The sequence below is a fragment of the Benincasa hispida genome, chromosome 12 (genome assembly GCF_027475165.1).
Source record: "Benincasa hispida cultivar pf3 chromosome 12, pf3_genome.v1.1, whole genome shotgun sequence".
Lineage (NCBI taxonomy): Eukaryota > Viridiplantae > Streptophyta > Magnoliopsida > Cucurbitales > Cucurbitaceae > Benincasa > Benincasa hispida.
In genome coordinates, this window is record NC_143489.1 from 15,345,617 (window position 1) to 15,367,628 (window position 22,012).

Consider the following 22,012-nt stretch of genomic DNA (forward strand, 5'->3'; position numbering starts at 1 on the left):
AAACAGAAACTTTGAATGTGATTCATGTAGTCTATGTTATTAACACCCTTAATTAAATAATAATGTGACTTTAACATGAACATAAGGAAAGTTCGGTCTCATTTGATATTCATTTGATTTTTAATAATTAAGCTTATAATCGCTACTACTATTTATGGTTTATTTATTTTATTATCTATTTTAAAAAATCAACCCAAAATTTTAGAAAAAAATAGTTTTTGAAAACTTGGATTAATTTTTGAAATTTGACTTAGAAATAAAAAAGAATGAAAAACGTTGGTAAAAAAAAGTAATGGTAAGAAAAGAAGCCCAATTTAAAATTAAAAAAAAAAAACTTATTTAGTGAATCATAAGATATTTAACATTTTTTTTTTTAAAGATGGAGATTTAAAACTTCATCCTATATTTATTATACTGAAAAATGATGTCATAATATATGTATTAGACAAACATGAGTGAATTTGACGTAACATGACAATGAGTAGATGAGATAAGGAAATAAACTACTTAGAAAAATCAAGTCTTATCCAATTGTTTCTACATAAACAAAGACAATAAAAAAATTGTGATAACACATTAAATTAAATTATTTTAAAATGTGAAGAATCGAAAAGGTTAATTACAAATCTAGTCTCTAAACTTTGAGATTTATATTTATTTTATTTCTGAATTTTTAAAAATATTTAATAGATTATTGAAATTTCAATGTTGTGTCCAACTAGTTCCTAAATCTTCAAAACTATTTATACACTTCCAATATTATGCCTAATAACGAATCGAAAATTGACTTCGAGAGTCAAAAGACACGCTGCAAAGTCAAAACAAAAGAAAAATATTTTCAAAATGAAAGCCATCAAGATTGGAAGCTTTGATAATAGAAGATTGTATGGAATGAAATTTATATTTGTTGAGGATACACGTGAGTTACTATTTTCTTGGGTATAAAGTGATACCCAAATGTTGATTTAAATCCAAAAGCTAAGGTTAGGCATATTCTTTATTAAATCTCAATCAAAATGATACAATAAATAATGGTCTCATTGTCTTTGGCTTTAACTTGTTCTAATTAAATTTCTTTCTTCCCCATATTTTCCTTAGTATTTGGGCCTTTTTTCAGTTTGGCAGTTTCATTCTTTAAAAGTATATACTTTTAATTGGTCCACACACAAAACACATCTTTCATGAGACATTATTTTAAATTGGATAATTTTGTATTTATTTTAATATAATGTTTCTTTCCCCCTCTCTCTCTTTCTCATTTTCAATATTTTTTTTTTTTTTGTTGGCCATTTGATTTATCTGTTCTTCAAAACTTGATGTAAGTGTCTTTGACCTTGAATTTTCATCTTTTATTTTATATTTAATTTGATGGATAAATAAAATAAGGATGATGTGTGGTAATAAATACCTTAAATTTATACCTTTTATGTCCACATCTTTTAATGTAGAAATTTTATTGCACTTCTCAATAATATATACTCATCATATTTTATTTTGTAAGCTCTATACCATTTTTAAATACTTGTTTTATGAGAAACAATAAATTGAATTTAGGTATTATAAAAGCCATAAAATTATTCCATATTTGAGTTTATCCTTATTATTTATTAATGAGTATAATAATAGAAAAATTAGCTTCAATGCTCATTTTCCCTTCATTATCATTGAGCTGGTTTTTTTAACTTTCTTCTCTCCAATCATTATTGGAAATCCACATAGAAACTAAAACCTTTTTCTTTCATATTTTTCATAAGAATTATAATTAATCACACCATTGTGAAATATTGTCTATCATTAATTTCACACAAAGAGTATGATTTGTAAACACCAAACCATCTTCAGACATTTAAACCTAATTTTTTAAATATTAAAATACAAGTTACAAAAACAATATGAAGAAAAAAAAAATTCTATTTTTAGTATACATCTCTCATCCATTATTAATTTACTCTATAAACTTCGACTAACATAAAGAATCATGACAGTTTTATGAAGAAACCATATTCTATATCGACACCAATATTTGATCCTATCCTCGGCACATTTAAAATTGGTGTTAGGATAGGACCAAAAAAAACTTTTCCCCTCACTAAATCCGACACGATAGTAAATGACGTCGAGAAATCTCCATTCCTCCTTGGGAGAACCTCTTTCTCCCGACACTTGTGTTTGCATAGGGAATTAAAAAAAAACTCTTATAGTAATTGTTGTGGCGATTTTTAAGTGTGGTGGAATGTCTGTATTTGTAGTGTATATGTACATAAAGTTTGTATATGCAATTATAGAGTAAAAGAATGTTCCTTTTTCATTTCTTTTTTCGTGTAACTTTCTAATACATACACTTGTAACAAAATAAGCAGAAGAAAGGAAAAAGAAAAATCCTAAATCAGGAAAACAGAGACCAAACCAAAATCAACAAGTAGAAGACCAACAAGAAGAAGAAATTAGCATCATTTGAAGAAGATGATCCACTGTCAATAGATTTTTCAGATTCCAAGAAGGATTTCAATTTGAAATTAGGGTTTGTACCATACAAAACCTGAATTCCTTCAACATCATCAATCCTAAGATCAACTTTCTTCCCTCTCGGACTCAAACTCGGATACATCACAGATTCCTTCACTGTAGAATGAGCCAGTCCAAGAACATGCCCAATCTCATGCGTTACAACCGATTCCAAATCCACTGCCACTTTCGATTTCTCCTTCTCGAAATCCACCGCCCACCGCTCCGCCGCATCTAAGTGTAGCCTTCCGTTTTCCGGTGAAAACGCGTGCGCCAAAACGCCTAGTACTCCGTCGAACGCCTCTCCGTCACCGTGATCTCCGCGGAAGAATCCGATTCGGATATCTGACGATTCGTAATCGGAGGATTCAGTGAAGTTCAACGGAATCACAGCAGACCACCGCGAGAACGATCGTCGGATTACCTTGCGGATTTCTGATGGAGTTAGGTATTCGATTGTGTAATCAGGTGAGAGAGCGTAAGTTAGAGTTGAAGATCGAATCCATCTCGGTTGGCCGTTGAAGAAAGCGTAACGACGAGTTGAATGAATCGTTGTTGTTGTTGTTGTTGTGTTGTTGTTGATTTTAATTAGGTCACTCATTCCGCATCTCGGCGATATGATGCTTGCGATTGTTTCGGAATCGAGTTTTCCAGTGACAGATAAACCTAAGCGATTCTGATACAGAATCAACGCTGATAGGAATTGATCGTCGAAGAAATCGGAGAAGTTGTTTTGAGGAGGAATCGGAAGGTAACCGAATCGATTCAAATATTTCTTCAGTTCCGACATGCCGTTCACTTCAGTGCCTTTGCCGGCGTCGAGAAAACGAGCAAAGTTTCTCCACCCGTAGTTGTTATCGGCGTCGAGAGTGGTGAAGTCCGGCAAAGTTCTGGCGGGAAAAACAGGGGAGAAGAGAAAAACAGAGGAAAAAATGTAGAAGAAGAAGAGGGAATAACGGAAAAACGGCAACATGGCGATATTATTTGGCAGTTACCGGGACATGAGAAATCCAAAGGGGGAAATAAAAAGGTATTTATGAATTATAATAAACTGATGAATATTTGTTAATAATATATAGAGAATATGAAAAATCAATGGATAAATAAATAAATAAATAAATTTTGATTTTAAGAAATTAAAAGGAAGGAAAATTGGATTTGGAGAAGAGAAAAAACAGAGAAGGATGGATGAGGGAAAGTTAAGAAGATTCTGGCGTGCTTGCCTTTATATTGTAGATTCTGACTTTGCTATGTTGTTTTATTTTGGTTCATGTTTGGTAAACAAACTATTACTCTATTTTAATAATAATAATAATAATATTTTGTTTTTAATTTTTTTCCATATATAGATTAACTATTTTTTCCAATTTAAAATAATACTTTGATTTTTTACTTTCTGTTTCTATTTATTTTATTTTGATTTATGTTTAATTTTAGTCTATATACTTTCAATCAATTTTAAAATTAGTTTGTCGTTTATTTTTTTAAAAAAATAAATTAGTGTCTATCCACATTCTTTTTATAAATTGTATATTATATATAGTGTTTTTTTTATAATGAAAATTACCGTTGTTATTTAACCAATTTCGATAAAAATTAACTTTAAATAATTAAATTTAAATTTAATGTAAATTGAGAGACTAAAATAACATGCTTAAAGTATTTTGAGTAAAATGATATTTTTATTTATTTTTTCTTTTGAGTACAATTACATGTGGGATGAAGAAATCAGAGGGCTTTAAAACAAATTGATAAAATTTAGGAACTTTTTTTTATTATTATAATTTAGTTTTATTTATTATTATTATTAGCATTATTTTGGTGTTTGCACGAGTTTTCTTTTCTATCCTTTTCTTTCTATCCTTTTCTTTTTATTTTTCTTTTTATTTATTTATTTATTTTTGAGAAAATTCAAGAGTCTTTATAACACGTCTAAGACTGTATTAGGAGAAAAGTGTAATAAAGTTTCATTAATATGTAACGCTAATCAGAACTATATAAATACTGGGTTTTACATAAAAATAAAATAAAATAAAGAGTTTTGGAGAAAAGGATTCTTTAAAATAAAAAATAAAATAAAAGGTGTTTTGGTGTAAGGTTTGGCCGTAGTTTCACTCAGTTTGTTTACCAAATATTGTGATCTTATAATTTATTGTTCATCAGAAAGAGTATAATTCTATATTAATACATTTTAAATGTTACCATTGTCCATAGTACCTTCAACTTTAATTTAAATTAAATTACAAATATGGTTACTAACCAACATACATTACCAGAATTGTTATATATATATATATATATATCGAATCAAAAGATCAAAGAGTTGGTTAAATTCAATTTTTTTTTATTAATTTAGCTCATATATACTTTCAACGGTTTAAATATACTTTGGAGCTTCAACTTTTATTCACTTTACGCTATATAATTTTAAAATATATATATTTTTAGTCTCTATACATTCAATCTCGATTTATTTTGGTCCATATATTTTTTAAATGTTATTTTTGTCTTATTTTTTAATCATGATTATTTTGATTTGTTTATTTTCATTTTTATCATATTTATTTTTATCAAAATTTAAAAGTGGCCTTTTATTCTCTAAGCTTCTTATAATGTAGTTATAGTTTATAAATTTGTATTTTGTTGGACTTCAATTGTGTGTAAAATGTACCAATAAGGGCCAAAACAGTCCATTTTCAAAGTACAGTGAGCCAAAATAGACATTTTGAAATTATATTGACTAAAATGAACAAAAATTACATATATAACGATCAAAATGAACATTTCAAAGTACAAGATCAAATTAAACTATAACTAAAAATACAGCACCAAAATATATTATTTAAGCCGAACAAATATATCTAAAGAGAATGTATACAATTTTTTTGGGCTAAATAATTGTACAATACAAATAAGGCTAGATTATAAGAATATTCCTAAACTTTGTTACTTGTTTTGAAAGTAATCTTATATTCCTTTAAATATTGCAATAGTACCTTTTTTTAAGAGAATATTGCAATAATATCTTTGACATCATAAACGTGTTAAAATGGGTCGTATTATAGAAACTCTATTTAGAACTACTGAATGAAAGTTGAGACTTGGAATGATGAGCATTGACGAAGACAAAAAATTTGTATCTCCACCTCGTCGTAAATCATCACCACATCATTTCATATCCCAATTGCTATCCAAATTAAAATTTTAACGGATCTTTATTTCAAGGATAATATCTAAATGCTTATGAAAAATATATGGCAACTTTTGAAAGAATGGGATATTTTTATAACAAAAATAGTAAACTTCAAATATATTTTTTAGAATTTAACCTAAAAATAAAAATTGATTGTTATAATTTACTTTAAAAAGGTTTATAGTTTTTTTCTTAGTTAGACAATAAACAAAATGAGGGAATCGAACATCTAATATTTTAGTTGATAGTCCATACTTTATATCAGTTAAACTATGCTCATGATGGAGATATTAATTACACATTCGAAATACATATTGTAAGATTAAGTTAAGACTTCTCAAAATAATAATAATGATAATGATAATAACATAATTGCCTACGTCATATGTCCAAGAAAAAATTAATCATTTTTTCTCTTGCTATATGAAATATTTACCATAGAGAGACCTTAAATTCAAGATTTTTCTTTCACAAGTGAGTTTGGTTCAATAATAATTGACATCATCTTTCTCTATAAATATTGAAAGTTCGATCTCTATTCTCACAATTACTAAAAAAAGGTGAGTAATGTCTTAACTAGTAAAGTTGGACAATTTTCACGGAAAATTTTTACCTAGTAGTTTCACATTAACGGTAAACGACATTTCCTAATAGGTCCCCTATATTTTCAAACGCAATCGCCGCAATTGGATTGATTATTTTGATACAAATTTATAATTAAGTCAACAAAATGAACATAATTCATCTGACATAATGTTTATATTGTAAACTTCTAAATTAGATGTCCGGCTCCCCACTAGAGTTTATAACTAAGTCTTATTTAAATAATATAATGAATTATCCAATTTGACTCCCATGACGAATTTTGGGAAGTCATTAATTTTAATAGTCAGTGAATAACTAAAGGTGTACTAGAAAAAACTAAACTAAAGGTGAAAATTAGATTCTTTTCCCAAAAGAAAAAAAAAAAAAAGGTGAAAAATGAATTCTGAGAAGTTTCGTTTGGTAAAAATATGTGTGGAATTTATTGACTTAAGTATTGTGAATTTGAGTAGCATGACGAGAACACGGATATCAATAAAATATAATATTAAAATAAATATAATATATATATATATATATGGAATAAATAAATATATAAAATAGAATAAATAACAAAAGTAAATAAAATAACAAATTATGGATTTCTCCATTTTCTCCAAACTTTTTGGAATTTCTCCAATGTGTGGGTCTTTCAAAACTCACCAAATATCACTATTTATAGGTAATTTGACGGGTAGAGAGTGGATGACATGGACACTAATAATGAGTATTTACAAGACACATAGACAACACTTTGGAAAAATGGAGACATCGTCCAGCCTTACTAGAAAGATAGACCATGGTCAATGGACATTAAGTACGAGTATCTAATGGACATCTATTTTCTATAATGTCTATAATGTTCCCCATTAGATGGTTATTATATATATGAAATATATCTCGTTAAAATCTTACTAGGAAAAAATCCGTTGGGAGAAAAATCCTAGTGAAGGAAAAAAAAGTACATATTTAATATAATTTAATACTCTTAAAAAAATACAGTATATTTACTCCCCTCATGGATGTTGGGGTTGATGTCCTAAATCTTGTAAGGTCCTATAGCTTGTAAACCATATATGAGCAAACTTGTATGTGATTAATAATATTTGATATTTTATTCACTTGTTTATGAAATATATGATATTCTAGTTGCATTAACCACAAACCAACAAACTAATATCTAAAGTTATTGTTGTAACTTAAACATGTATGTGGAGATATATAGGTGATCACGTTTAAGTGATAACCTAAATGGTCGGTAGGATATGGTTAACTATTTTTTTGATGATCATAACTCTCTTTAAAATTTTTTCTCAAGATATGAGGATCTTTTATTATAAAATACTCAATTTTCAATCACTCATGGAAATGATGACAAAAGAAAATCATATATTTTGCTTTGTCATGACTGGATGTTGTATTTCATTCTTTAATAGTCTCTCCAAGATTTTATAACATTCAGGTGGATTTCAGCATCAAGCACCCATGACAAATAATTATTGTTGTTAATATCAAGGTCGGCAAATTTTAATTTTGTGAGATTTGTCATGGCAACATTATCATAAAATATTGTATTTTATGTTAGAAATTTATAAAATATTAAATATGAAAAATAACATTAAATTTATTAATTATAACAAAGAGAGAAAAACACCTATCTTTAGTGAAAAAAAAAACGACAGGAGCTCGTGCTGATAACTTGTTGTGAATTTGAGGAGCATAACGAAAACAAGGATGCTAATAAAATATAATATTACAATAAATAAATATAATATAAATATATGAAATAAATAAATATTAAAATAAATTAAACATAATATATATATATATATATATATATATAAAATAAAATAAATAACAAAAGTAAGTAAAATAACAAATTATAGATTTCTCCACTTTCTCCAAACTTTTTGGAAATTGCCCATTGTGTGTCTTTCAAAATCCACCAAATGCCATTATAGATAATTTGGCAAGTATGAGATGAATTACATAGACACTAATAATGAGTATTTACAAGACACATGGACAACACTTTAGAAAAATGAGGACATAACATGTGGTCAGTGGACACATGAGTATCTAATGGACATCTATTTTCTATAATAGTTATAACACTAAGTTTTTTTTTTTTTTTCTCTTTTTTTAGTTTACTTAAGTAAAAATTAATAATTTATTTAGTCGATATTATTTATTAGAACCAATTAAATTATGTTTAGATTATAAACTGTTGTCATTATTTTCATTATTTTTTTAGTTTTTTACTCCTTTCTTACTTAAAAGATTTTTCTCTTAAAAAAACTCTACCATAATTATATAGGTTAAAATAATAATGATCTTATTGAATAAGATTGGTGCAATAGGTTGTACAACTATGTTGTAGAGTTCTAAAAAATGAAAATTCAAACAATAAATATACTTCAATGGTATTTGGAATACTAAATAAATAAAAATGTAAGTTTGATGTTTCATCTCCAACTCTCCATTTAATTCTAACATATATAATATTCTCTCTCAATAAATATAATAAAATATGTACTTCACAAAATAGGTATAAATATTAAATTAATATTATTAATTTCAATAATATTCAGTCAAACTGAAAATAATTCAACTTATCAATTCGTTAATAAATTTTGAACCCACGTATTCAAACTCCAAATACGTATTCAAACTCCATATCTTATATTTGAAATGTAATTGTTGAAGAAGAAATTTTGGATCAACCACAAATTGCCACGTCATTTACTAAATTAATGATGAAATTCTAAAATATTAATTTGGGACCAATTAGGAGTTGACATATGCCCCAAATCGAAGTTGAAGATAAATTTCAATGATGTCACGTGGTTTCATAATGATCATTGAATTGGATAAAATTAATTTGGTCCAATTTATTATTATTATTTTTTGGGTTAAAGTCTCTAAACTTGAAAATATGTTGAATTTGACCGGATGTCAAATCAAACCCAAATCCAACTAATTGGGTACAAGAGTCATACTCATGGATCAACCAAGCCTAAATCCAACTAATTGGGCTTAAGAGCCAAGCCCATGGGCCAACCAAGCCCAAGCCCAAGCCCATGAAGCCCACCCGAGAACTCTATAAATAAAGAAGCTCTTCTCATTTGTAGGGGGTCAACAATTCTACGTTCAGAGAGCCCAAAGAGAATTCATCAGACAACTCCCAAGATTCCTGAAGCTGCACTTCTAGAAGATAGAAGACCCTTGAAGACACAAAGACTCTTCCAAGACTTCTACTTCAAGAACGTTTGGTGCCTTTCTTTTTCAAGTCAAGCACATCCACTCAACCGAGAGAGAATCGGAGGATCAAGTACTAGAGACCGAACCATATCGCATCAAACACCAAGTTAAGCACAACTCCACGAAATACCTCGTATGAACAAATTGGTACACCTAGTGAGACCTCTCTACCTCTTATCTCTCTCAGCATCCAAACAAGACAAATGACACCAAAGTGATGGAGTTTATCAGCAGGCAGCAGAAGCAACAAGGATCAATAAGCACTCTAATTCATTAATTTTGGCAGTAATTAAAGCATGCTCATACAACAACAAGAGGGTTTCAAGCCATCTTTGTAGAACTTGAAATCTTGATTCTCAGCTGCAAACTTCTCCAAATCTTGCTGTAGACCACCTTAAAATCTTCCTCATTATTCTCTTGGAGCTTTAGATTGAGTTGCTTGAATTAAGGGAATTTGGAGATTAGGTTACTGTATCACCATTGTTGAAGACCTTCAACCTGAAGCTTTTTCAGTAAAAATTATCAATGGCATCACCGATTCTCAGCCCAATCTTCTTAATTTATTGCATGACTATCATGCAAATACCATTGTTGCATGTATTGCAGCTCATGGTTGGAAGATAGACTCAAATTCATGGTGGAACTATGAACATGCTACTTGAATAGAAAGTGGAAAAATCCCACTTTTTGGGATTTTCCATTTTCTATTCTTTTTCAAATTTGATTTTCACAATTAATTTCTAAAATTAATTTTCTTTTCAAAAAAATGAAATCTTTATTAATTTTACAAAATTAATTAAATAATTAATTTTTCTAATAAAATTAATAATAATTAATTAAATAATTTAATTAATTCTAATTAATTTAATATCAAATTTAAATTAATTTTACACAAATCCACCTCCATATATTTTAATCATATTTAAATATTAAATCTCCTATTCCGTTTAATTCTTAAAATTAAACGTATAATTATATCTCATATAATTACTAATTCTCTTAATTCTAATTTGAACCTTTCAAATTAACTTATCACGCTACTCTAAAGCTAATCCATTTACGAGCTAGTAGGGGAACTCGCGGACCTACAAATCATGGCTCCAATGATCCGAGATTAATTGGCTAAACTCATTACACCTAACCAACTCATTTACGAGCTTTAGATTAATTGGCAATTCTACATTCAGAAAGCCCAAAGACAATTCATCAATAAGCAAAAGACTCCAAGACTCTTGAAGTTGCACTCCTAGAAGACAGAAGACCCTTGAAGACAAAGACTAGACCCTTGAAGACAAAGACTCTTTCAAGATTTCTACTTCAAGAACGTTTAGTGTCTTTCTTCTTCAAGTCAAGCACATCCACTCAATCGAGAGAGAATCAGAGGATCAAGTATTAGAGATCGAACCACATCACATCATACACCAACTTAAGCCCAACTCTACGAAATACGTTTCTCCGGAAGCCTCATGTGAACAATAATGTTTTAAAACTGGCTAACCACAATTAGGTAAAGAAAAACTAATTATGGATATTATCCATTCAAAATTAAAATCACAATGAAAATCTAATAATTACATGAAAAGTTTAAAATAAAATTTTAAGAAAATAAAGATAGAATAAAGTTGGAATGTGAAACCTATATCTCTCTCTTTCACATATAATCCAAAATAATTGAAGACAAATCTAGGTTTGAAGAAGGTGAACCACATTAAAAGTTTGGTTTGATATATTTAAGTGTTGATTTGTCTCATGAATAATGATGATTGCATCACTAATTAGGAGGAGATGGCAAGAAAAATAATGCAAAAGTTGAACACATTGCAACTTTTGTTTTTAAAGTGCCTCAACAAAGATTTCCATAGAGAAGTTGACCAACACTTTCCAACCCCATTTGTTTCTATGGTAGACAAACTTTCTTCGAATGTCAAACTACAAATTTAGTACTTCAAACATCTTGATTTGTGTATATTTTGTCTTTGAATTATAAAAAATATCTAATAAATTCTAGAACTTTTAATGTTGTATCCAGTATATAAGTCCCTAAACTTTAAGAAGTGTTAAATGATCTTTAAGATTTTAATTTTGTGTCTAATAAGTTAATGAATTTTTAATTTATGACTAAAAGTTTATTGACCAATTCAACATTTTTTAAATTCATAAACCTACCAAAAGCAGATTGAAAGTTTAGATACTCTCATAGACATAAAATTCAATTTATATATATTGTAGATGTATAAATTTTTAAGGATTTTAAATATATATCATTTACTAATCTATTGACATAATTGAAAGTTAAGGACTTATTAAGTAGATGGACTTATATATTAGACACATAAAGTCTCGGTAGATTTATGGTTTCAACTCTCATTATTCGTTGCCTTTGTTTATCTTGGTAACTAAGCAAAAGTTGCCTATTTACTTTTTTTTTTGTTAAAAAAAGATTGGGTGGATTTAGATTTTCTTTTCTTCTTCTTCTTCTTCTTCTTTTTTTTTTTTTTTGGAGGAAATTACATATTCAATATTTCCATACCGAGTGGTGAAAAATACCATAAGATATATGGAACTTGTGGGATAATGGTTGATGATCTTTTGTTTTCAAACCCTATTGTTCAGTCTTTGTTTGAATACATAGAATTTATTTTGGGAAACGTTTTCTGTTTCATTCTTCAAATTAATTGATAACTTCACAAATGTTGTTTTTATTCGGGTTTTTTTTTTTTTTTAAATGAAATATCAAGAAAACTATTGGCTACAAAATCAAAATCAAAATCAATGTAAGCTGTTCAAAATCTCATCCAAAATTTAAATGGAAAAATAATCACTTTTAACAACTCAGATGAAAGTTTTGTTCCTAGGTTTTTATTTTTTGAAAATATAATGTTTAGTAATGAACTTTTAATATTGTAATTCATTTTCTAAACAATTTTTTTTTGTCAACGATTCTTTTTTTCTTTTTTTTTTTTTCCTTTTTGGGTTTAGAAAAGTACGCATTTCTTGTTCTGGAAAATGTCAAAATATGAATGAGCACTGAGAAAAGCAAGATTAAATGATTAATTGTTCTAAAGCACTCATTCGTTTGGTTTTAAAAAATTTTGTCAACAAACCTCTTATGAAATTTGCATATTTAATCACTCCCCCCAACTTTCATACTGTTCAATAGAACAAAAGAATACCCATGTTTGCAAAGTTCTAACGGTTAAAATATCAATGAGACAAACAAAATATCCTTCTAAAACGATTCCATTTGCAGCTTTAATATGTCAAAAATCCAGTATTAAAATAATTTTAGAGGTTTTCCTTGACTTTATGTGTCAGAGAAACTACTCAAAATGCTTCGATCTTTTTAGAATAAGCGGGATTTGTTTAGTTGAAATCAAACCATCACATTGCTTCATTCTCCCAACTGTTTCAAAGATATTGAAATACAGATTTTAATTTGATATTTTTTTTTTCCAAATGTGGCAAGGAAACAACAAATTGGCTTTAGCATAAACAGAGGGAGAGTTCAAAATGCAGTCTTTTTCTCGCACAACAAGCTTGGTAAGCTGCAACAATCAGAGCCAATATATATACACAATCAAATGGTGAGTTCCTTCAACTACCTAAATCCATTTCCCCTCAGATTAGCAGAAAATTTTTGGTCCTACTATTTTCAAAGCCTCACAATGATGATAAGTTAACGACATTATGAATCTTACGACCACCATGGCTTTTCAGTTAGATTGGTAGAAAATACATACCGGAACCTTGAGCTGTATGGTAACCACTCGATGATCTGAGATGCCTTCTTGCCAGTTCGGTGTTCCATACATTTCTGTATCGACTCGTGAAGTTTCCCGTCGACATTTTCAGAAACCCATTTCAGGAGTTCGTCTGAGCCGATGGATGCTTCGCGTGCAAATCTTTCGAGCACCTTTGGTAGGAATACTTTCTTTGACTTCTTCACGACTATATTTGCTTGGAGAAAATCCCTTTTGGCCACTTCCAGTTCCTCTTTAACATTTGATGCAGTGTACACTTTCAGCTACAGGTTTAAACAAGCCAGCAACTAAGTAATTTTTTTGCAACATATTGAGTTCAGAAAAACATAAAATACTTGGAAATGATAAAGATAAACGGGTATGAATCTCTGGAAAAAGAAATTTGCTTATATATTGTTAGGTATCTAACAATTTAATCAGCAAAATGAGAATGAACAAAGTACTCCAACTATTTGAGAGGTTGGTTCTCTCTACATCCCCACACTCAGCCTAACACCAAAATTCCCACTCAACTCACACACCCAAAACCCTGCAAAAACCTTCAGCCAACTCCGTAACAGACAATCCCTGCAAATTTATTTTCTTACCCCTAGTAAGTAATCACGGTAGGAAGCCTCACATAAATTTGTTTTATTATGTTTCTGAACAAAGCTATTTGATTTTTTATCTATTAAATTTGGTTTGAAAGGACAAAAACAGATGCAGATGCATTTCGTCAAAAAACCAATTGAGATCGAAATAATTTACCACAGGATCTGAAGAGGCACCAGTGCACAGGCCAAAGCAAACAAGAGGTTGAGGACTAGGAAGGCCCAATTTTGAAGAGATGAGTTGCCTTTCTTCCCCAGACTTCTTCCTCAGCGCAGTTGAAATGATAGTTTCAAGCCACTGTAGTTTATACAAAACACAGTCAAAACAAAACTTCACTCTAACTTCTTTTTTAACAGGGCGTTCAAAATATTAGGAACTCCAGGATAAGGCATCACAACGGGACCAAAAGCTTGAGAGAATGGTGCATACCCATCCTATTCGGGGAGATTTGAAGAAAAAAATTGATTGCTCTATTGCATTTGCACTGATGATATGGCCGCCGATGTTGTAAGCAGCCTGCACTATACTGAAAAGCCCATCAACCATGTTTGTCTATTTAAAACAACTAAATTCACTCACAGGATACGAGCACAAAGATTTTAGAAGGAAGGATGTGTGGATGAAAAGAAAAGACAGATTTTAAAGCCAACGACACCCCTTAAATTGTCCACCTATAATATAGGTCAAGAACATTGGTAACTCCCAAATATCCACCTCAAATTTCTTTGGTACATGAAGACATTTATATGCCTGCTTCTTTCATGTACATGTACTGCAGACAGAGAAATGCAATACCTTATGGAATAAAGCCAACCTTCTTAGAGAACCATGTGGGATTCCATATGCCAAATAGGCCTGAAAAAGACGGGCAAAATAATCTCAACAAAATAAGAAGTGTGAACTGGAAATGTCGGGTCAGCTGATCTTACGTGCATTAGAAGAGCATTATACACATTAATCCAGAATGCAGTTTGAGCGTCGATCCCCATCTTACTGACATTCACTTTTTCCAGCTGCTCAACTAATACTCTGAAACCAATTAAAAAAGAACCCCACTAACTTACTCTCTCACTCTTTATATATACACATTTTTATAAAATATATAAGTAGAGTCGACAAAATAAATAGATAAAGCTTGAATCAAATATCTCCCAGACATTAGAAGAAAAGTTATGTTGGGATGGTTAAACGCTAAGGGCAAGCAAAGGTAAATTTTAATTTTAATTAATTAATTAATTAATTTTTAAAAAAAACACTCAAATAATTCACCGAAATTTCAGAAGATAAGAACTGATTAAGTCTTCTTTTTCTATCTTGTCCCCTACCCCTCTAGGATATTACATTTCCAAGCAAGAAACCTACCTGTAATTGTTGATTGCATATGAAGCACGAGAGAACTGGCTGTTATGGGTTGATATGCAATGTATTTCCAGCATTGCTTTCACACCCCCAAATTGTTCCTCCACCGGTCCACATTGGGGCTGTTTAACTTTAGGGAAGGAACCTGCCTTTTTTTGAGCCTTGTTTGATGCCGTTCTATGAAGAGAGCAGTATATAAAAGCCATGCACCTCACCATCTCCTCTGATAATTTACTTGGACACTCAAAAAGATGGTCTTTTAGAGTTCGCAGAGAATTTCTCTTCACCTGCGAAAAGGCTTCACGAACCTGACAAATTACTCTGATGAGACCATTTCAATACTCGCCACAGAAAGAATGCACATAAAATATCAACATGCAGAATACTGAATGATAAGTGTCCATGGGGCAAGAAACCTTCTTTGGTTCTGTTTTTGTTTCAAGGAGTTGTCATATTTACAAATTTGATTAGATTCTACAAATAGTCACTGCTTGATATCCCTGTATGGTTTACAAATAGTGATGCTGTAATAGGAAGAATCCAACTTAACAGTTATACCGAATATTCTTAGCTCAATGCAAAACTCTACGCAGGAAAAACGCAACCTCCTATATATTAATTATCAAGTGTACCTTTGCAGTGCCTGAAGTTTTTCCTGTACTTACGTCGCTTTTACCTCCAAACAAGGAATTAGGACCAGCATTTGAGGTTCTTTTTCCCAAGTCATTTACAGAGAAAGGTTGCAAAGGTCCCAAAGGAAACTTCCTTGACGAACAAAATGCACTTGAAATGATACTGGGGTGCTTTCTTGACTCATGCTTTCCATGAGCAGGGGAGGCTGTGACTGAATTTTGCTGAGAAGATGGCTTACTAACACAATTTTCAAAAATACTCCTATAGAGAGAGAGCACATGCTGTTCACGATTTGCGACCTCTTCTTCAAGCAATTCAATTTCTGATATCAAATCCTTCGTCTAGGAAAAATGTACTTCGGTAAAGACGAATATGAAATTAAATAATATGATATAATACATAATATAATAAACTACGGGGAAATATTTGAATTCAAGATTCACCTTTTTTATGAAAACAATATTTTTCATTGAAAAAAATGAAACAATACAAGAGTATACAAAAAAAACCCACAAAAGAAGGGACTCTAACAACGCAAAATAACACTTAGAGAATAATTAGAAAAGGTCTTTGAAATCGAAAAATTGAATGTATACTAGAAAGGACCAATTAAGTTCTTAAGTCTTAACCATTTGAACGATCATACGCATCTAAGCGATACTTCTATACATGCATGAAAAAGTGAAAGCATTACCTGGGCTAAGTGCCTATGCCCGGGAGATAAAGTACTTGATGCACGACCCATTGCCCTTTCAAGCATACTTCGCATAGATCTCTCCTGTTGCAAGCGCAGCTGTAGCAACTCGATCTGCAATTTGTATGTGTACAAATTGAAATGTTAAAATATTTTCCACATAACTGGCAACTGAACCACTGTTTGAAACTTCATTGACTTGACCATCCAGAGTAGTTGATATCTTGAAATGGTTATCTCAGCACATAACATATATGGAATCCAACTGCAAATGGAACATGAGAGAGAGAAAGACTAGATGCTTACATCATTTTCCAATGACGCACGCTGTTTAGATGATGAATTATCATTGAGATTTTTAGAACTCTCATGTAGAGGACTTCGTGCTCTGATACCACTCGTAGAAAGTGGGGATGCCTGTTAATACAACATTCACTTAAAATTATCATCGAAGTTCTTTTAATCAAAACTGAGATACAATAGCCCACCAGACAGTCATCATGGATCCACACATATAAAAACAATACACTAATATGATAATGATAACTAAGATTGGTTGCCTCACTTGTGCGTCACTCCGGTCATTCTTGCTATCAGAATGCAGAACCCCACCTCTAAAGACATTGGAGTTCCTGTCCGAAGAACTGAAAGGGGATAGAAGAAGAACAAAAGGGTCATCGGTTAGTAACATGATGCAATGATCATTTTAGAGTGACGAAATGAATTTATCAATTCATAGATTATATAAAATCTTCATGACGAAACTTTGTGCAAGTAAAAAAGAAACAAGAAATGAAAACATTAAGTGAACCAACAACTTATTGCCAGCCCCACGTTTTTCTCTGTTCAAGTTTAGTTCCCTGCCAATTGGTAAACCAAGAACTTCATTTGCTTGCACTTTCCATTTTCTTGAAGGAACCAACGGATCCAGCTTTCAACATCAACAAAGTAATGAAGGTGAAAATAGACAAACATATATTAATTAGCCCATATATCTCTCCAATCTCCAAATTCTCCAGTTTCTAAAAATCAAACAAGAAGAAAGGAAGCAAAAATCTTATCCTCGATGCAATTACACTCATCCAAACAATAAACAAATCAAAATACAACAGATAAATAAGAAAACGCCCTATATGTGCAATCTAGTTATGAGTATAGATGCAAATCCGTGCAAATAAAACCTTCTAGATCGCCTATGGCTGGAATGAACACGTTGAGACGCTAAAAAATCTCTAAGTTCTCTCTTCGCAGAAGCTGATTCTTCACCACGCATATGCATATCGAATCCACTCATTATTGTTATTCAGAATACACATTCTTCCTCTATTAAACATCCGATAATTCTACTTCCCCACATAGCAGAAATCATAAAGAAAGATAATGAGCTGCGACATGGGTGAGCTCTTAAATGACAGGGAAAAATTGAAAAAAAAAAAGAAAAAAAAAAAAGTAACCAAACAGCATCCTAAGATTGAAATGCAAAATTTCTGTCTCTTATTAATCAACGATGAAAAGATTTGAGGCAATTACCATTGGAATAACTGTAGAGTGGTGGTTGTCTTCTCTGCTTCTGCCAGAAAAAATTAAATTCGATCACTTTAGGGTTGTTGATCGCATTGAATTCGAGAATTGAATTCATCTTCTTCATCAAGTTTTCTCTCTCCATGTCCTTTCCACAAATGGACAGATTTCAATCCAAGACTCACCGTTGAAGGTTGGTTGATTTTTTTGGTTTATGAGAATCTGACATGTAAAAGTTTGAAATTGGAGGGTTTTTTCAAATGTTTGAATTTCATTTTAATCGATTTTTTCCTTATATATCCTTTTTAATCATTAGATTTGGGATTTAATTTATGTTTGTTCTCTCCCAAAATATATATATAAGATAAAAAATCTTTTTGGTCTCTAATTTCAAAATGTTGACTTTTGATTTTGGTTTTGATTTAGTCCATATATTTCAAAATATTATAATTTTACATTTGAGATTTGAGTATTATTTCAATTTGATTTTTTAAGTTCCAAAATTTACACTTTTAACATCATTTTTTTTTAATTAAATATTCATCTTCAGTTATTAGAGTCAATGTTTATTAATTAATTTAAGTAACACTAAAGATGAAAAATGATTTTTAGTGAAAAATTAAGGTTAAAAGTGAATACAACCTAGGGACCAAATTAAAAAAAAAAAAAAAAAAAAACTCTAATATCAAAAGTAAAATTGGAACATTTTTGAAACCTAAAGTCTTGATTGAAACCAAACTCAAAATTTAAGGAATAAATATGTAACATTTGAAACCTTTTGACAAAATAGAAAGTATACATAAAACCTTGGAACCAAAAATGCATTTTATCCGTTCAAATTTTATCAATGTTTTTGTCCCCATTTCATAAAATTGAAACTTTGACATTTCCATCAACATCAATATTCTAAACCTTGGCTAAAATACTATATTTGTCCCTATATTTTGGTTTCACTGTGTTTCATTTTATTTAATATTTTTAATTACCTTAAATTTATTTTGTGTACTTTGAATAAATCTTAAATTTATTCTTTCAAAATTATTTTTTTGGTTGAAATTGATTAAATAATAATATTAATATTTATATTATTGAATGAGAATTTTTAGCTAATCACAAGTTGCCATGTCATTACAATGAAAGCCCAAGGCCATTTTGGAAATTACAAATTAGATTGGGTCGAATAATTAAATTTGCTTGGGCCCAACCCAATTCAAATCTCATGGTGAAAATTTAGGTCAAATTAAAGATACGCTCAAGCCCAATATTTGGGCCCAAAAGCAACTGAGCTTAAACCCATATAAGGCCCATGGAAATCCTCCATAAATAGATGTCTTACCCCTTCATTTAAAGGAAGGAGGAAGAACTAAAAGTTCAAGCTTTTGAAAATAAAAAATTCAAAGCTCCGAAGATCCAAAGGCTGAAGCTTTAAAGATCTGAAGAACAAAACTCCTCTGAAGCTTTGAAGACTAGAAAACATACTAAAGTTTTGAAGACTAAAACTCCCAAGATCCAAATACTGAACCTTCCAAGTCTTGAGGACCAAAACTCTCAAGCTCTCAGGTGTTGAAGATTGAATCTTTTCAAGTTTTGAAAAACTAGAAATTGAAACTATTAGAAGCTTCAAAGATTTGAAGACTTTAACAAATTGACCGTATCTTCACAACCAATAAGTTGAGGATTCAATCTCCTCAAACTCAATAAAAAAAAAAAACTCATAAATCGATCAACAAGTCCAAGGTCGATTCAAGCTGATCAAGAAGTCAAAGGACGATCAAGAAGCTGGAGGACAATCCAAGTTGATCAACAAGCCAAAGGCTGATCCCAGTTGATCAACAAGCCAAAGCTCAGTCCAAGAAGATCATTAAGTCCAAATGTAGAGATATTCAAATAACCTAACAATTGGAACAATCTGGACCACCCAACCCAAAATGTAAGGGTTGAGTTGGGTTGGGTTAAACATTTTCTATTTTTGTTGGATTGGGTTGGGTTGTTGATTGGTTAAAAAAATTGGGTATACCCAATCAAACCCGAATATGTATCTATTTATCTATCTATCTATATATTTCTCTTTATTTAAAATTTGATTACTTTGTATTAGTTAATTTGTGAATTTTTAATATTTTTCTTTTAAAATTGTTATGATATTTGTCTTTGTTTAAAGTTTGCAATAAATATTATAGATATTTGGTATTTAGCATTTGAATTTTATGATATTTAGTTATTAGTCATGTGTTGTATATAAATTTATATATTTTTAATTAAAAAGAAAAAGAAAAGTTATAACATGACAAACCAACCCAACCCAACCCGAATTTTAAGGGTTGGGTTGGGTTAGAGACTTTATTTGGGTCCTTTGGATTGCCAACCCAAACAATCCAAATTTTTGGGTTGATCCAACAAAACACCATCAAACGAATCCAACCCAACCTATTTATACTCCTATCCAAATATCAATCCTCTAAGAAGATCATTAAGCCCAAAGGCTAATAATCCAAGAAGATTTCTTAAGGATTAAAGTATACTTTTTGAGAGAAAGCATAAAAGGATTATATATTAGAGATTGTACTCACTATATAGAAAGTAATACAAATACAAATTTCAAATTCCATGCATTAAATTTCTCCAAAAATCTCGTCGAACGAATTGGCATGTCCAGTGAGACCTCTCTATCTTTCATCTATTTCTCTCATATAAAATCAAATGGCATCTAAAGATAATACTTCCAAAACTTCAAATGATGCTTACATCGGAACAATTACTCGTGATTGCTCCAAGAAAATTCAATAATCTAGGAGCAGCAACTCTCCGACATGGAAAAGAATATATGGAAGCAAATGACAAAATCAGCAAAAGCTGGGATCGTCATCAAGGAGAATCCCTTACTAAAAAATCTACTTCATCTTCTGAACAATCAACCAAGGAAGCATCAGACTCGAATATTGTTACCTCTAAATCTTGTGTCTTGTAGTTTGCAAACTATATTTATATAAATAAATTATTTATTTAATAAAATAAATATTATTTTACTTGACATTTAGTTGCAATAACCCAAAACCAATAAACTAATATCCAAGGTTATTTGATGAAGCTTAAACATGTATGTAGAGACATACAGGTGGATCATGTTTAAGTAATAACTTGAACGGTCTGTAGTAGATGAATAAGGCTGGGTACCTTATCCTGGTAACACTACAGATACGACTTACTTTGTAATTGTTATAATTGTTGTAAAATGTTACAAATGATCTGATCCTGATCATTCATGTAGAGATATGTGAGTGAGAGTATCCTATACAAAGAGTTTGTATAAGACCAGATCACGAAATGAATAGTCTCTCTTTATAACACTTTTGCCAAAAGAAACTTACATTTCTCCATGATAACCATAACTGACTTGTCCTTAATCCTGCATGAGTTTTGAACTTCTGCTTATGAGGGTAGCCCTTTTATTTGCATGGATGAGGGTGGCTAGATTTATCGATTCAATATGCTTACCATTTTGGAGATTCGTCTGAGTGGAGAGCTAGGAACACAACTACACAAGAAGGAATTCACTCCTTCCCGATTGTTAGGTAAGTAGATTTGCTCTTTTAAAAGCTGATTTCAGATCTTGAACAATGTGGTGCCAAACCCTCTTCTGGCCCAAAAGGGATTCAGTTATAGTTGGACTATGACTAATTGTTCATTAGAGAGATCAGTGGTACTTAAGGAGTTGGATATAACTGTAGGAATGAACACATATATAGCGAAAGCGAAAAAGGATCTAAAATACTCTAATAATGTTAATTTAATAAGAATAAGCATGCAATTTAATTTAAAACAAAGGGATAAAAAGTACAATCTTTGTAGTCTAAATTCTTCTCCAAATCTGCTCCAATCTCCTCACGAACGATTCGTAGACCACCATAAGAA

General features: G+C 30.5%; 2 protein-coding genes across 4 annotated transcripts; both read right to left on the reverse strand.

Moving 5' to 3' along the window:
* Positions 1-2,284: 2,284 nt before the first annotated feature.
* On the reverse strand, positions 2,285-4,581 carry LOC120067795 (Matrixin family protein). Its single transcript, XM_039019384.2, has one exon. It carries the CDS (start codon positions 3,476-3,478, stop codon positions 2,387-2,389), a length of 1,092 nt encoding a protein of 363 aa, XP_038875312.1. The 5' UTR covers positions 3,479-4,581; the 3' UTR covers positions 2,285-2,386.
* An 8,461-nt stretch (positions 4,582-13,042) lies between these two features.
* LOC120067282 (electron transporter, putative (Protein of unknown function, DUF547)) lies at positions 13,043-18,366 on the reverse strand. Of its 3 annotated transcripts, none has more exons than XM_039018816.2 (11): positions 18,110-18,366; positions 17,145-17,223; positions 16,886-16,996; positions 16,580-16,693; positions 15,885-16,226; positions 15,256-15,560; positions 14,823-14,922; positions 14,689-14,748; positions 14,323-14,409; positions 14,050-14,190; positions 13,043-13,565 (listed from the first exon to the last, which is right to left on the reverse strand). In XM_039018816.2, the coding sequence occupies exons 4-11, from the start codon at positions 16,652-16,654 to the stop codon at positions 13,236-13,238; spliced, it is 1,440 nt and encodes a 479-aa protein (XP_038874744.1). In that variant the 5' UTR covers positions 16,655-16,693; positions 16,886-16,996; positions 17,145-17,223; positions 18,110-18,366; the 3' UTR covers positions 13,043-13,235. The 3 variants fall into 3 exon arrangements, with proteins under 3 accessions (XP_038874744.1, XP_090163803.1, XP_038874743.1); XM_090307677.1 differs by having other exon boundaries at positions 15,918-16,226; positions 17,761-18,113; XM_039018815.2 differs by having other exon boundaries at positions 17,761-18,113.
* Between the last annotated feature and the right edge of the window lie 3,646 nt (positions 18,367-22,012).